General features: G+C 43.3%; 2 protein-coding genes, 1 long non-coding RNA gene and 2 other non-coding genes across 10 annotated transcripts in view; 4 read left to right on the top strand and 1 right to left on the bottom strand.

Moving 5' to 3' along the window:
• STAU1 (staufen double-stranded RNA binding protein 1) overlaps positions 1 to 3,859 on the top strand; it is a 32,024-nt gene extending 28,165 nt beyond the window's left edge. For 3 of the 4 annotated variants that reach the window (XM_068416460.1, XM_068416456.1, XM_068416455.1), the window contains 3 exons: positions 488 to 610; positions 2,150 to 2,235; positions 2,866 to 3,859. In XM_068416460.1, coding sequence (XP_068272561.1) covers positions 488 to 610; positions 2,150 to 2,235; positions 2,866 to 2,953 — 297 coding nt within the window. In that variant the 3' untranslated portion in view covers positions 2,954 to 3,859. The remainder of the gene's footprint in view (positions 1 to 487; positions 611 to 2,149; positions 2,236 to 2,865) is intronic. The other variant, XM_068416459.1, reaches the window with a different exon arrangement.
• A 3,712-nt stretch (positions 3,860 to 7,571) lies between these two features.
• Positions 7,572 to 14,228, bottom strand: LOC137672313 (uncharacterized). 2 transcript variants are annotated; one of them, XR_011049571.1, is made up of 4 exons: positions 14,055 to 14,228; positions 13,480 to 13,667; positions 10,552 to 10,650; positions 7,572 to 7,813 (listed from the first exon to the last, which is right to left on the bottom strand). It is a non-coding gene; the product is annotated as an uncharacterized lncRNA (long non-coding RNA). The 2 variants fall into 2 exon arrangements; XR_011049570.1 differs by having other exon boundaries at positions 14,070 to 14,227.
• Positions 14,229 to 14,713: 485 nt separating this feature from the next.
• LOC137672340 (small nucleolar SNORD12/SNORD106) lies at positions 14,714 to 14,802 on the top strand. The gene has a single exon (XR_011049574.1). It is a non-coding gene; the product is annotated as a small nucleolar SNORD12/SNORD106 (small nucleolar RNA).
• Positions 14,803 to 14,849: 47 nt separating this feature from the next.
• The window catches only part of LOC137672145 (somatomedin-B and thrombospondin type-1 domain-containing protein-like), a 32,056-nt gene continuing 30,233 nt past the window's right edge, over positions 14,850 to 16,672 (top strand). The window contains exons 1-2 of one of the 2 annotated variants that reach the window (XM_068416174.1): positions 14,850 to 14,983; positions 16,068 to 16,197. The gene's annotated coding sequence lies outside the window, so the exon portion shown is untranslated. The remainder of the gene's footprint in view (positions 14,984 to 16,067; positions 16,198 to 16,672) is intronic. The other variant, XR_011049512.1, reaches the window with a different exon arrangement.
• Positions 15,906 to 15,996, top strand: LOC137672339 (small nucleolar SNORD12/SNORD106). The gene has a single exon (XR_011049573.1). It is a non-coding gene; the product is annotated as a small nucleolar SNORD12/SNORD106 (small nucleolar RNA).

Raw genomic sequence — 16,672 nt, 5'->3', positions numbered from 1 at the left:
ATTGAAAGTAGCATTTTCTGAACATTGTCATGATGTAGGAACATGGTATGAACTTGAACTTAGCTTATCTGAAATCAGTTTTTTGAATAATCTTTCATACATTAACATTTGCTGCAAGCTGTACATTTTCTTGTGTTTGGTCCCTTTAATCAGAATTGCATGTAAGTTCCTATATTAATATGTTAAAGGAGCTCAGTGGATTAAAAAGTATAATTGGGAAAATTTTAAATGCAGATAGCTATGATCAGAATAAAGGTCACAGCAACAATCATTATTAAGTAGCCACTTTTATTCAGAAGGCTTGCAGAGCTCTCATGACTACTAAAAACCATTGCAAGTCAAACTTCAAAGTAAATGGTTCTACTGGCTGACAGAATGATTAAAAGTCAGGTTCAGCTTCATATATGGGCAAATACTCTATAGCAATTGTGATATATTTCCTCTACTCGGTTAACTGAAAAAAACTAAATCCTTCTCTCTTCTTCAGGTTGAATATAAAGACTTTCCAAAAAATAACAAGAACGAGTTTGTATCTCTTATAAACTGCTCCTCTCAGCCACCACTGATCAGCCACGGAATTGGAAAGGATGTAGAGTCTTGCCATGATATGGTATGAGAATATTGCTGACATGCTTTCTCTTTGGCCTTCAGTGAACTAAGGGATGCAGTGGATAGACCAAGGTTTCATATTACTGCTGGATAGCAATGAATTAAATCCTATTCAATTCCCTGGCTTATTTTTGTCTAATATTTCACAGGTTGCTGAAATGATTGATTATTAATATCAGAATCTAGTCTAAATAGCTTTTAAAATGCTTAATATATGCTCATCATTTTGGTCTACAAAAACCACATTTGCTTTATCTTGATATTATTTGCGTGAGCACATATCAAAGAAAATGTATGAAAAGGAACTTTTAAAACATAAGAGCATATCAGCATATTTTCTGTAACAAAATGGGCTGATATTTCATTGGGGACTGTAATACTTGGGTTCACGTTACCAGACTTTCTGCTGGAACAGAATCCAAAACGGAAGAAATGCAATTCACCATTAGATAGCAGGAGACACGCCAAATCTGTTAAGCTCCCTTTATAAATAAGATCTTTTATTACCAGTAGCTGAAATACTGCTTTGTGAAAGAATGAGTCTTCTCAACTGTAAACTGTAAGGGACTTTGTCTATAAAAGACCTTACATATTGCTAACAATATGTACACAGTCCACTGTAATTTGAAGAGAGTTGTGTTCTTTTGGTGTCCAGTGGTGACTGGAGTACTGACCGCAGACTAAAGTAATAGTTCACAATACGTAAATATGGTTTGGAAAACCAGATTTTACTGATTTTTATACTAAAAAAGGTTGCAGTCATTTCTAATGGGTATAATTTAATACAGATTTCTTTGATCTTTGTCACTTAATTGTGACATTTTCATATGTTTTCATACCCATCTCTACATCCTGCTGTAAAGAGCTCCTGTAAGACTAAGCACACAAGTCAGTGCAGTAGGTAGAAGGGAAAAGGTCAGCCAGTTCGGGGCTTAAACATCGCGACTGGGCCAGCGTGAGAACCTTCCTCTGTTCGGATATTCAGCTTTCACTAATGCGTGTGCCATAACTAATCAGGGATATTCTGAAAAGGTGCACCTGAAACTGATGTGAATAAAGGTGAAAAAAAATTGTCACTGTCAAAGGAGGCGACTGACTTTTGCATTAGCCATGTCACATTGACTCTTCTTTTAAACAGTCACGCATGCCCTATCTGTGTTGTATTTTTGATTCTTGTGTAACTGGTTTTCTTTTTCTGCAAAGGACTTTTTGGTTCTGTGTATTTTAATGTCCTTTGTCTTAAGCTCTGTGTATAGTCTGAGGCATTACTAATTTAGTGTCTTTTTCCTTACGGCTGAATTAATTTTCCCCCACTGCTAAAACAACTGCAATGGGAATCCCCTTGCCACAGCACCATTCTATTGTTTAATGCAGCAGGATGAAGTTCTACACCATTGCATTTTCTCCATCATAATTATGCATCTTAAAAAATCTATTACAAAAATTAGAACATTTACTTTAAGTGAGTCCCAGTCCTGCTTTCACTGAATTAATGAAATGGACCGAGGCTGAATTGGTGAATGCTCTCTCTTTTCTTTAGGCTGCATTGAACATTTTAAAGTTGCTGTCTGAGTTGGACCAACAAACCACAGAGATGCCAAGAACAGGAAATGGACCAATGTCTGTGTGAGTGTGACCCATTGCCTTTCCCTTGCGTTAATGGAAACCTCTAACCCTGTGATGTTCTAGAAACAAATAAAATGTGAGGGTTTTTTTTCTTTGCCAGAAAAGTTAAAATGCCAAGGGCTGTTAATCTTCAGAAGGATGAGAGGGTAGGTTTTATCATCAAGCTTGTAATTTTCATGTGTCGAATGCAAATTACTAAGCAGGAGCTAGTGGATAAAATGTAATGGCTGTGATACAGGGCAATTCTGACTGTGATCCCTCTGCTTAAACTATTTGTTTGCATAATTTTGTAAATAATGTGACTTCTCAGTGTGTTTAGGTGTTAGAGCTGCTCCTCTCTTTCTAGAAATGTAAATGTAAACAATGGATAGGTTTCACAGCTTGCTTTCAGCAGAAACATGGAGGGGTTGCAAATTGTCCTGGGGCAGGCGTCGGAAGCTTATCCTCTCATTTAGATAATAAGCTGTCAAAATGGTGGAATTAACAAAGCTAATTGATTAAAAATGGAGGCCAGTTATATGGAACCAAATTGTTATATGCACCTCAAATTCTTTGTATCCGATTTAGAAGCATCTTATTTGTGGAAATAGTGTTTTATATCCTAAGTAACAGGTGTTTTCTCATTTGTAGATGTGTGAAACAAGAAATGGAAAGTGACCCTCTTCTCAAACCGGCTAACTCAAACACTTTGGGACAAACACTGGACAGCACTGCCTAAAAAAGGCTTTTGACTGGACCCAAACCTGAAAGCACCAGAGAAAATCAAATGCTTCCTATTAATGTAACCTAACTGTTTTAGAGTGCTACAGTCTTTACAACCTACTGTAGTGTCTAAATCATAACCGTTGCTTTTTCTTCAAACAGTGATAAATTTTTAGTTTCATTATGTTGTTTTGATTGAAATGACACTATAAATTTTTCATTTAAAAGTTTCTTAATTGTATCTAGAACAATAGCACAGTTTAGAAACTTTGTCTTCTGAGACTGACATGTTATCTGTGAACTAACTTGGGAAGATCATATCCATGTATGTGGTTATTTTGTTTTTACTGAAATAGCAAAGTTTCACTGGAAACAAATTGTGTGCCCACCATTTTTAAAAGTCCAGTATTTTCGCAAACTTAGCTTAATGATCCAACGGTTGAATGAATTAAAACACTTTAGGAATTTTAAACTTTGATCATTTTTGGTTAATTTCTAGTTTTCTTGAGTGGGGGGGTAAGGGAACTCGAATGCAACATGACTATAAATGATCTCTGATCTGTGTTTTAAGGATTGTGTGTATAGACGGCACACAGCTCACTACATTACAGGATATGATCTCAATGTAGTGCATATAAAACCGCAGATTGATTTTCCTTGAGTGCTTTATACTGTTTAATTACATCTCCATGTAGGGCTGAAAAAAATTACCTATGTTTATATATAAACTGTGTTGCTTTTGATGTTGTGTTATTGCGCACTGAACTGTGTGCAGTAAAGTTTTTTTGCATATGGTCCAGGTAAAGCACGATAGCCTTGCAAGTTAAGTACTGCTTCAGTTCATTGTTTACGCTGGAATTTTTTCTCCCCATGGAATGTAAGTAAAACGTAGTGTTTGTCACCAATAAATGGTAATACTAAATTTTTTTGGTTAATTTATTCTTGTATGCCACTACAGGGGCTGCTTTTTCATAGGATTTGTAATGCTTGTGAAATAGTACGGGCAGTATTGTAAAGCTATGGAGTAACTGTACAATGGTTATCAATTACATATAAATAAGTGCTATTTAGTGATGTGGAGGATGTGAAAACCTGGCAAGGTCAAGGAAATTCAAAAGTAATGTTGGGTACATTTTGTTATTTGTGCCACAGTGTGTTAGTGCAACTGTATTAATGGGAGCTTAAACTAAAGTTATGATTTTGACAAGAAACCTGGCACAACAGGTTGGTATGATTTCAAAGTTTAAGTCTCTACTTTTAAGTTTCCTTGTTTGCTTGTAATTTGAGTCATAACCTTGCCTTGCACTTAGTAATTTTTTGGGGGTAGTACTTTCAAAACAAAACAAAACTTTCCCTCTAGCAAGAAAAACTGGCACCGTAGACTGACACATGACAGCGTATCGTTTGGATGTGAACTACCTTCTGTGTGTACTTAACTGGTCATCTGTAGCAGCACTTCCTAAACACCTGTGTGCAGTGCGTGTGGTAACTCTTGTCACAGAAAGCAGTTACTGCATATGCTGTGTCTCAAAGCTAAATGTCTCGGCCTTTTGGTTTGCATTATCAAAAGCAATTGGGCCACATTAACTGCATACCAAATTTTATTGAATCAAGTTGGTTTTGATCATTATAAGCAAAAAAAAAAAACACATTGTAAAGTTTTTTTGTGGGTTTTTTTTTTTTTTTACATTTGTAGAACTAAAATGCTGTACATTTAAAAATTAAAAGAAACTTGCTAGGCTGAGGCTTTGTATTGCAAATTCTTACATCTTAGAAACTACTTACCAAACAATTTATATTAGAAAACAGATACCACATTGTCAGAGGTGTAAATGGTCTCCCTACCTTTATCTGCTGCTACTTAGGAGTTTTCTCTTTGGATGGGACTAGAGCCCATTCTTCTGACTATTCTGTAGCATTCATTTGTTGATAATGGTGTTTCATATGAACCTGAATTAAGGTACTTTGCCATAGATTCCTGTGTTTCAATACTCTGAAATGCATCTACCGTCTTAGAGGTGCTACGTAAGAGAAGGTTCTTCTGTCAAAGACCTTGTAATCACGGCCTCATGATGGAAGACTTCAGGTCACAATGTGGATTCTAGGTAAGCCAAGTGAGTTCTAGATCAAAGTGTGTTTTTTCTAGGGCACTAGTCGCTTGCTTTTTCTGTTGTCTTCTCTGTGCTTGATGCAGCAAAGGCTAGGAAGAATGATTACATATTATATGTAATCACCTGAAGGCTTTATATGATGCTTTTGTTCAACAGATACTAAAATGTTCTACAAAGAATATAAATATGAGAAAACTGAGGTGAAAGTGAAACTCTCTGACTGCAGTAGTCTAGCAGGCTGTAGGGGTATAAAGCATACATTTCTGAGTCTTGGCAAAGTGCTGTCTGGAAGACACCTCCCCTTTTTGGATTCTTTCTTTGAACTTTTTACTTTAGTTTTTGATCTTATAGTTTTTGATCTTAAGAGACCTTTTGACTGCAAGTGAATGAGCTGGAGCTTCCGAATATGAGTATCAGAGTATGTTAGCTCGGGCTTCATGCCACACATTTCAGTAATGATCCCATTATAGAAAATTTAAGTATAGGGTCTGTTCCAAAATTACATTCTCATATTCAGATCTTAATTGGTTAGGGTCCTTCTCCCACAAGCAGATTTTACCAAGCATTTTTCTCCCCATTATCTTACTTGACTCTGCTTAAATTACCACAAACACTTTAGTAAATGAATGCATTTTTTCCTATGTTTCTCCCAAAGTATTTGGCAGTATGGCAGTACTGATCAGAGTGTTGCAGAATCTGCTGTACATTTAGTAAATTGTGAAATTTTGCACTCAAAATATTCAGTTCAGCTACAGAGAACTTCCCTTTAATCACTTTCAAATGGGAGTAAGGAAAACGAAGTATTTAGTCCCATCTGTCAGGCTCTTAACTATTGTGCAAAAAACTAAGATAGTGAGCTTATTTCTTTTTAGAATTTACTACGTTATTATCCCAGCCTCTTAAATCCAGTGTTCGGCAAGTAGGGCTGCCCTTAGGCCACTGCTTCGGAGTGCAGAGGAAGGAGGCCTGATCCCAAGGGGCTTCCACTCCTGACGTAGTTACTTGTAACTGAGGGCGATTCCTGAAGAGGCAGATCACTGGGGGACAGATGTGATGTGGCAGAACGAGTCACTGAATTTCAGTGCATTTCAGTCCTGTTCATTTTGGGCTTTTTTTAATGCCTGCCCATCCTGCTTCCAAATGCAGAGCATACAGGCTCAAAGAAAGCAGCTGAGGAGTTCAGAAACCAGATTCTGGAAATATTTATCTTCATTTTCCAGTAGTTCAGCTTGTAAATAAGATCAGCAGAGACCAGACGCTGTAGGTAGTACATTTTCCTTCACCAAAGAAACTGTCCTGTCTGCCTGTACTCCCCCACATCTCTAGACTTTTGACAGACTCCAGTCTTCATGTTGTAATTTTCTGGTATTGGAAAGAAAGGACTCATTACTGTTTTCTTAAATTTCAAAGCCTTAAGCCAAGTCTAAATTCTAGCAGCTTTTGCATTGCTTTCCTTCAGGCCTTTTCTTATTCATATAAATATACAGCTGCACTTCATAGTGGCTCTTGTCAAAAGAATGATACTGTGCCACTGTTCTCTGAAGAGGTGCAGTGAAATGTCTCGTCATAATGCCCCACAAGAGAACCTGAAGAGTGGCTTTGTAGATGTGCTGCATATGAAACATGGCAAATGAAGCCTCTTCCCGTGCTGTGTTATCAAGCTTAAAGACTGCTGCTCAAGTCTCTTACTTTAAGTAACAAGTTGCACTCTGAAGTTGGTGTACAAAAAGGAAGGTAGTCCATGCTCATCCAGGGATTTTGGAGTGTTACCTGCTTTCTTGAATGGGTCGGTTTGCTACCCTTGAGACAAAAAACTGCATCACGTAAAAGTTAAAGGGGAATAATGAAAATTGGTCAGGGTTTTTTTTTTAAAGCAGAATACTTGTTAGTAGGAAGTCCTGACTCCCCAAAGGAAGAAATTACTTTTCATGATCCGTCATTCTTGGTTTCAGGATGGAGATCTTAAAAGAAAAGAAAGATTTGTGCAAAATTTATTTTTGGGAATGCTGACCTGTAGGATAGCCAAAATGTGCCTACAGAATGAGAAGCAGCCTGGGTTCACTGCGATACCTGTTTGTTCCATAATGTTAACGTACATTCCATAACTTTTTGTTGTTGTTTTGTGTAAGGATATAGACAGCTGATACTTCCTTAGGATAAATCATGTCTGGAAGGACTCAGCTGGGGAATCTAGAGCCAGCAGGGTAGTTATTCTTCTTCTCAATTCTCTGGTCAAACTTTAGTACCGCACATCATAGTTAAATGTAGCTGTACTCAGAGCTCCACTGCAATTCTTATGTTACATAAGGATCAAACCAAAATTCTGTTCTAACCACTGATCAAAGTTAAAAACAATTTTGTTCTGTCCCATAAAGACAAATGATGGAGGTTCCAAAAGTGCCTAACTGCAGGAAAGGATAGGATGTGTGTGTTCCACTTCACTAATCTTGTTCTGTGAAGCAACCACATAATTGTTTGCTGCTTTTATTTTGAAAGTCTGCAGATAGAAACCAACAGAATAAGTCTGAATCAATGTAATACCCTCCTTAAGGGCTTCTATATTTAAGTGATTTTATTTAGATGACTTCTCTGTTTAAGCTCAGACAAAGAAATGCTACTCCAGAGGTGGTTACAAATCTGAAAATACTCAACTTCATCTCTGTGGCTGTGACATGCTGCGTTGCGTCCCTTTATCTGCTGCCTGGATACATACGCTTATTTAAAGGAGCTTCTGAGCAAGAACCTGAACGTCCCATGGAAGGAGGCTGGGGAAAAAAATTAAATTGTTAGAGCAAATTAAAATCTCAAGAGTATTCATTTAATCTCTGGATTAGAACTGAATAAAAGCATACAGATGGCAAATAATACTTATCCAAGAGTGTATTTTATTCTCTGACAAAACAGATTATTTTGTATACCGCTAGCAATATCCTAATGCAACAAAATTTCCAACCAAAAGATAATATTTTATGTTTAAATGCCTTTTTTTTTTTCTTTTTTTAGCAGAGGGAGATTAGTGCTCCCAAAGAAGGCAATCCCAACCCTGTGTTATGGGACAAAACCTCTGATAGATTTCATGTCAAAGCCCAAACGCAAAATTAGTTTGGGGACAATGGGGCATCCTTACAGACACTAATCCCTATTCCCCATTTTAGCATGGGTGCAATCTCCCAAACTGCTGCTGTTACCATTTTAAAGCCACAACCAAGAACATCACAGTAGGGATATATATTGTGGTCTGATTGCTAAGTATTGCTTTCATTGTTGTTGTCACACAGTAGCTTGGTTTTAACCAAGGTGACTATTAAGCTCTTGCCTAGCAAAAACAATTGGGAAAGGAAGGCATCACTGGAAAAATAAATTCATCAGTAGCTTGTTGTAAATAAGATTCAGTATAACTGTCCTACAAACTGCCACTGCATTTGCATTAAAAATTTGTGAATTCCCTTTATAGCTTCTTAAGTAGATACACAGGAGCTTATGTATTAAAAACGTTGAGCCACCAAGTTATTTTAATTACTAAAGTGGATAAAAACTTGAAGAAAATGTGCTACTTCAAACTCACAAAGGCTAAATACATTTAAATAATTCTCTCTTCTAAGCATTCTTAGCAATAACTGTTGTGCTTTCTCTCGTACTGTATTAACTTCAAAGGTAACTGTTGTTTTCAGTGAGTGTTTTAACTTCCTGTATTTCCATGTGCTAAAAGGCTGATGTAGAAATCCAATGCTGATTTTTATTTAAAAGAAAAAAGGTTATTTAAGAGCTTTTACTGTCTAACCCCTCCCCATTCTGCCAGTCCATAACTGTATGCAGATAGGGAAGATGTACCTAGATTAAAGTGATACTTCAGGTGGGTCAAATGCAGACCTCCTGTCATTCATCAGTCAGCTGGATAGAACTTTATTGATTTTAACGGCCTCTGCCCGCATGCTGAACGTGGTGCATTTTTGTTTAGGCTGGACATCCAGCAAACCTAGTCCCGCTTCAAACAAGCACGTGACAAGTGTTCAAACCATGAATGTGCACAAGCTTACACATACTGCATCGGCAAGCACTTGAGTCCATGGTCCTCTGGGCTACCCAGGGAGGGAACAAACCTTGTGGTTCAGAGGCATGTTTCCAAATTCCTTGTGAATGCTGCCATTACTTCCCATCTTCTTGTCTGTCAGGATTTTTTGTTAGCATTTTCTTTTGGGAAGCTGGTTTAGCCTTTAGCTATGTGTCGTGCTCACCCCTCCCTTCCTGCTACTGGTTTTACTTCATAAAGATGCTTACTCTCTTCCCCTCCCCTTCTCTCCATGAACTCCTACTCCCAGAAGAGTAGTATCTCTTTAAGCAGGCTTTAGGATTATCTGACTTGTGATGGACAGACTCCTGCATCTGTGAGGTATATGAAGTATCTTTCCTTTCCTTAGAGAGAAACACATTTCAACAAAATGTACCATGAGGTGTTCTTCCAAACTCAGGAATGAATCAGAGAGCGAGCTGTACTCGCAGTCAGTGCTGCGTGGGGTCCTGTGCTCTTCACCTGGCTACCCTGGAGCGTTGTCATCCTCAGTGCAAAAAATGGTGCTGTTGAATGACCACTCCAGGCACTGCTTAGAAAACAGGTCAGCTTCTAGGAGATGCGTTTTCTCTTCATCCTGTGCTGCCTACCTTGACACCTCCTGATCTCAAGAAGCCAACAGCAAGGCTTGTGGTCCCTTCTTGATTGTACCTAATAATACACTGTTCAGATGAACTAAACTACTGTTTATCTGTTGAACCAAAGCATTTCCACGTAAGTTAAATTACGTAAGTAACTGAAAAGTCTTGTAATGTGTTTGAGTTCCTGCACATGGTTTTTCAACATTGCAGTTGAAAAGCTTGTCCCATGTAAATGGACTAAAAAACACTCAGTTATTTTGCAGGATACAGAAGGATGTAAACATTTGTAAAGTCACTTTTAAGTTACCACCATATTTGTTTACAATTTCCTTTGTCTTTTTGCTCCATCTCTTTCTGACAGAGTAGTGTCTTTCATCAATGCCTATGTAAAATTAATTTGCTAATAACCAAAGGGAGCAATCTGTAAGCCATCAAAGCTCCCTTCACATTCCAAAAATGTTTTCTGTAGAGTCTAGCCAATAATTTTGCAAAATTTTACTGGTGTCACACAGCATTAGAAATTGCTGTATCCTCAGTGCAAAGCTGTTAACAAGGCAGTTGCTTGTCTAACAGGCATTTATTGTTTTCATGTTTTAAAAGGTTTATCTGAGCTTGGAAAAACTGTTAGAACATTTTGATCGATTTTAAAGCTAAAACTGAACAGGTACATAAAATCAGCAAAGGACCCAGTCCTGCAAGGTGTAGCGCTCTGGCTCACCCTAAGACTTGCTGCAGTGGTCATACCCTAAAACACTGCAGCATCCCTAGGGAAGATTTGTGTTCATCAGAAAAATGAACGTCAGGATCTCTCCATCAGAGTGCTCTGTGTCCCTGGTGATCCACAGCTACTGACCTCTAAACCTGCTGCTGAAAACAGGCCTGAAGTTCCTGCTACGGTCACAAAGTAGCCATGATGCATTTCTGCCATTCTTGGCAGGAAACTCTTGACAGTCTGTAGGAAGAAAAGAAAATAGAACGTCATTTATGTGCAAATAGCCTATTAAACTGGGAAATCTGAATACACCTCCCTGTTGGGTCTCTTTTGCTGAAACTCAGCTGGGTCATTCACAGTCTTCATTTGTTTCTGGTTTCAGCTGCAGGCTAGAAAAATTCTGGCTCCACAACTAACCTATGGCAGTTTCTCTTGCTGCCCTTTAATCTTTTCTGTGAATTTTGTGTTTGGAATTTTTCATATTCCAGAACACCAGTGTGTATGATTTGGCAGATCCTCACAAAGATTTTTTTCAATACCCTGTCACTGTGCTGTTTTGTTTTGATTATCATAGTGCTCCACAGTGAAGTTGCTGGCCCAACAGTTCAGAGAGATCTTTTCATGGCTTTCTTGATGTATAGCTTTTTTTTTTTAACAATTCTATTACAAAATTTTATGCTGGAAAATTACAATCTGTATTAGAAATTTCCTGCATATTGGAGGCACCTGGGCTGGGTTTTCAGTTTAGGTTATTATGTTGGGAAGTCAGAGCTTGCATCCCAATTAAAGTCTGGATTTCTTCAGTTCTGATTTAAAAAAAAAAAACACGCTGAACATAACAATGTAGCAGTTGGATGCTGGCATGTGAAATATTTAATCATCCTATGAGATTAACAAGGTCTTGTTTAGCAATTCAGAAGCATTTCTTCTTTCATTGAGTTTCCCCTTCCTTAAGCACTAGAGAAAAGAATGATTCTGTGCTAGCACTCAGTGTTGGCATTTGGAAGAAGCTTAAAACATGTCCCTGTGAAGGCTGGCACGTAATACAAAAGCATTCCTCAGAAGTTGTGGTACTGTTAAAAAAAATGCATGTGACTAACTGCCTTTTAACCTTTTACCTTCGCTTGGGCCACTGCTGCAAGGTTAGACAGAGTAACTGCTCCTGCACGACTCATACAAGAGCAAACACAGGGACACTGGACTGGAGGGCCCAGCCCAGCATGCTGTTGCCTGCGGCTGCAGTGAATAACCACCCTGTGCAAGAAAAGTGTGGCTGTCCCGTGGGAGATGCGTGTCTTGCCAGCAAAAGCCCTGCTAATAGTCTGTGAAGCAACGCTTTCACAGGCTGGCTGCTCTGGCCAGCAATGCCCCATGGAAAAGGACCCTCTGCAAGTGAAAAATAAGGAGAACTGCGACTTGAGTATGTTCTGACTTTTGCTGCCTCTTGAGGAACTTCCTGAGTTCAATGAGTCTTGCTACAATGAGCCGTGTGCAAGCTGAATAACTCATCTAACTAAAGAGATTTTCAACATGGTTCTGTCAAGGAGAATAAAACCCGGTGAAATCAAATAAATTCGACACTAAGCTCTGCTGCAGCTGTTTTAACATCCCAGACCTTCCCATTTTCCCTTCCTTGCCAAGCTAGGCAACACAAATCACATTCACAGTTCCTTCAGTGTTGCACATGTGACATGGGTTTGCAGTGCAACAAGATTAGTTTTCCCTGTAATCCTCTTAAAATGTCCTTCCTTTGATTGTCCTTTCATCTTTTGGTGTTCTGAAACGTGGATTAATGGGATTGAGATTTATTCCAAAAGTCCTGTTTGATAAGCTGCTTTCAAGAATTAGTTGCCTACAAACACATTTAATTTGGAAAAAGCATTTTAATGGTAGCTGAGTTATGCAGTGTTATACCAAACATACTATAAGGCCTATATATGTACTGGCAGTGTGTCTGTAGATAATACTAGACAGGGAGGTGAATAAAACAAGATAGGCTTGCTCATTTCAGAGCATCTAAAATATCTCATGTGCCTTCTCTAGGCAGATTTGCAGAGCCTTGGCTGTATGTTTGCAAACTAGCTGACAAATTCACCACATGCTTTTTCTTTTCTCATGACATTGCAAGAACCATCCTTGAACTACCCCTTCCATTGGTCCCACAGGACGTATTCACCTTGCAACTGGATTGATCTGGTCTCCCTGTCACTGAATCCCTGTTTAGTCAGCAGAAGCTTGATACCAAAGCAACAGCTGGTTTGCTGAAGCACTGAAGTGACACATCACACAATGCTGACACTTCATACACCTCAGATCAGCTACTGAACAGCTATGCCTGGTACATTGGCATAACCAGTGTGTATTTTACAAACAGAAAAACCCTAAGCATGGAGCAATTACATGATTTTGCACTAGTCTAGACCAGAGCCACTTATCACAGAACTCAGGATTGTTCAACTCTTGTGTTTAGCCCAAAAGACCACCCTGCTGATGTAAAACCAGCATATGGCTTTGTGCCTTCCCTTGCCTGCCCCTGTCTCTTAAACTTTGACTCCATTTCAATGCCATTTCTTTAAGCTAGTCTTATTCTAGTGACAAAAGTTCCTACCTTCCCCAGGAGGTGCTGAGAGCCAGGGGTCATTGCTGCAGAACATTTCTGAATCATATGGTGGCACCCCCAGCAATACAGTGACCACTGGTGAGGGATGAAATGCTGTGCTCCGCCTGACCTTTCTGAACACGGACACACACTGCACACAAGAGTGCAGGACACAGAAAATACCTTCAACTTGTTCAAGGATATCATGTGGCAGATCTCCACTAGATACGTGTGGCTGGATTCACAGTCACCATTTCCAAGGTGAATTTATAGCTATAAAATCACCACAGCAAGCCAGGCTGTTCTCATTCAAGACACATCCTTTGCTCTCTACTCCTTTCCTCACATTACTCAGTGGCAAAATATTTAATGCAATGTGTTTTGCCTGCCTATGGCCACCTAAAAGCACAATAACTGCTACTGTGCTGTGTTCCCCAAACTGCAGCAGGCATCGCCCCTGTGACACGAACCTGAGCTGACGCCCGGTCACACATCCGCAGGGAGCCTGAGCCGGGGGACACACCGTGGTGTACGCGGGCAGCCCTTGAATGAACTGTCTGGGGGCTCCTGCTCGGGATTAAGGCTGGACGTTGCCACTGCATTTGCACGTGCCTTTGGACAAGTCACTAAACATCTCAGAACCCGTTTTTTTTTCTTTCTGAGAAGAAAATACAGAGAAAATTAACTTTCCAAAGCCATACTCGCCCAGCCCGGCACAGCCCGTTAGGCGTACCGATGCCCCAAGCCTGGGGCACATGCAGCCCCACACCGCGCGTACCGGCACCCCCGCCGGGGGCCAGGGCGGCGGGCCCGGCGGAGGCCGGCGCCGCGGGGGCACCGCCGAGCGCGGGTACGGCCGGACCGGCTGCACCCGCCCGCCTGCCCCCGTCCCCTCACAGGGAGGCCGGACGCGAGCGCGGCCCGGGGGCGGGCTGCGGGCACTACACGCGCGCACCGCCGAGAGGTGAGCGGGGCCCGGGAGCTGCCCAGCGCCCCGCCCTGACCTCCACCGCGAAATGGCGGCCCCGGCCGTCCCCGCGCACACCTCACGCCACCTCACCCTTCACCAGCTCCGAGCCCAGCAGAGCGGGGACCGGGCGACCCAACCCATCGCCTCCCCTGGGCGCGGGGACCCTCCGCGTTGGGGGGGAGAGGAGGGCAGGGCGATAGGCACCTCCCACGGGCCGCCCGGCCAGCTCCGCCCGACATGGCGCCGGTGCCGATGCCCGTCCTCCCGCCTCAGCGCGGGCGGGGCCGGGGCGGGCCCCGCCGCCCCTATAAAGCGCCTCGCGCGGCACCCACCGCCCTCTTGCTCCGGCGTGGCTGAGGTGGGTGCTGGTTCTGGGCTGGGCTGCGCGGCGGTCGGGGCCTGGTGGGGCCGGGCTTTATCCCTGTGCCCCTTCTTGGCGGCCATCCCCGCCTCAGCGGGCTTATGGCGGCCGCCGGCGTCGCCTCCCTGCCCGCCCGCTGAGGGAGCGGCCGGGGCCGCGTGGGCTGGCGGCATGGCCGCCTCCTCTCCGCTCAGCCTCGGCGGCCCCGTCCCCGAGTGCTCTTCTCCGGGCTTCTGCGGTGTTTCCCCGATGAGCGGCCGACGGGCCGCCCTTCCCGGGAAGGTCTTCCCCGGGCCCGCCGGGGGAGGCGGGAGCGTGGCGAGGCCGCCATGGGCGCAGCCGCGGGTGTGCGGCCGGGGGGCCCCGGGGACTCGCTGGTGTAGGTGATGATGATTCTTTCCCCGTCAGAGCGACAGTGTTGATTTCTCGCTGTTTAAGCCAGGTCATGTCTGATGCACCAGCGGGGAGCGCCGCTGTGCCCCATCCCCTCGCGGGGCCCGGTGCTCACTGTTCCTCCGGCTTCACTCCTAGGGCGCTGCGGAGACGGAGGGCGCTCGGCCTGCGGGAGACCTGATGCGGCGGGGTCAGGCGTGCCACGAGGGCAGCTGCCTGGTTTGCTCTGCCATGCCTGAGCCTCTGGCAGGTGGGAATGCCAAGTCCTTAATGTTCATCGTTGGTTTAAAAATACATATATATATATATATATATATGTTCTTCAAAAGAGTTCCTGAGTTGCTTCTGCAATGCTTTTTGTCAGGTTGGTGACCCTGGAGACTGCACAGTTGTGTAGGTTTGACCACTAGCCTGGATGCTGTGGGGCTGACAGCAGAGAGGGTTTAGTCCTGCAGAAGCCTTGCAGCCAGGCCCTTTGTGCCTCGGCTCACTCCCGTTACGTGCAAGGTGGCAGGTCCAGCAGGGCAAGAAGCCTGCAGCCTGGGAAGGGCGGTGGGTTGGCAGATCTGAGCCCCTGGCAGATGCCCTGTGGTCAGAGGGCTGGGGACCAGGCCACGCTGGAGACACGTGGGCACTCTGCTGCAGCCCTGGCATGGGGCAGAGCTGGGCTGGCTGCAGTGGGCCCTTGGAGGAGGGGCTGGTTCTGGAGCTTTCCTGCCCTGCCCCTTGCTGGGAGGTGTGCAGTAGTGTTCACGGCATGGGCCACATGGTGTTCGTGGCCAGATTGTTCCTCTGCCTGTGGTCTGGCAACTGCGCAGCCTTTACTGCTGCACATGTGACCTGCCGCCTTTGCGTTGGGAAGGCGGAAGCCTTGCATGGCCATAAAAGCTGGGCCTGCAAGGTGCATAAACTGTTATCTCTGCCTGCCTCCTCTTTTTCTGTTATATGTCTTGTCTGCCTTGTGCTCTGCTGCAGGAGCTCTATACGCCAGTGTTTTTTCTCTGGACTTGCAGTATTTCCCCTGTCCCAGGTGCATGTTGAGCATGCCAACCAGCCAGCTCTTTTTGGGGAAGGATTTGCATGAATTTGCTCATTGCCCATGGATCTGCCAGGGGAGGTGGGAGTGTGGCACAGCTGCTGTGGGTGTGCAGCCACCTAACTCCTGGGGACTCGCTGGTGTAAGTGATGACTAAATTTTTTCCCCATCAGAGCGACAGTGTTGATTTCTCACTGTTACAGCCAGATCATGTCTGATGCACCAGTGGGGAAGTGCTGCGGTGTTCCACATCATGGCAAGGCCTGGTGCTAACTGGTCCCTTTGGCTTTATTCCTAGGGTGCTGCAGAGGGGTGATGAGCCTGTGGGAGGCCTGATGTGATGGCTGTAGCTGGCAGTGACGAATTGTGTGATGAGGGCAGTTGCCTGGTTTGCTCCACCATGCCTGAACCTCTAGCAAGTAAGAATGGTAAGTCCTTAAAGTAGCTGTTGATCACTGGTTTAAATTAAATTTAAAAAGGGGGAGGGGAAATACCTTTCTGCAAGGGAATTGCTTCCAAAAGTCCTTGTCCCTGGAGACTTGACTGATGTGTGCTTTTGAGCATTAGCCTAGATATTGTAGGGGTGAAAGCACAGGGGTTTTCCTCATGCAGAAGCATTGCAACAGGGTCCTTTGTGCCTCATGTTGCTCCTGTTCCAGCATGTCCAAAGTGGCAGTGTGGCTAGTGAACAGGAACCAGCAGGTCAAGGAATCTGTGAGCCACGCCAGTGTGGGGTGAGCTGGAACAGGATGGTGGTTTACAGCTCTGTCCTGTTTCTTTCCCTGATGCATTGTGTTCAGAGAGCTCATTTTAAGGACACCCTGCATGGAGATGTGGGTGATCTGCCCCAATAAGGGACAGGAACCATCCTGTCTGAGGTGTGTCCCTTTGGAAGAGAGGTGC

Source organism: Nyctibius grandis, chromosome 19, assembly GCF_013368605.1.
Source record: "Nyctibius grandis isolate bNycGra1 chromosome 19, bNycGra1.pri, whole genome shotgun sequence".
NCBI classification, from domain to species: Eukaryota; Metazoa; Chordata; class Aves; order Nyctibiiformes; family Nyctibiidae; genus Nyctibius; species Nyctibius grandis.
This window is presented reverse-complemented; position numbering and strand designations above follow the sequence as displayed.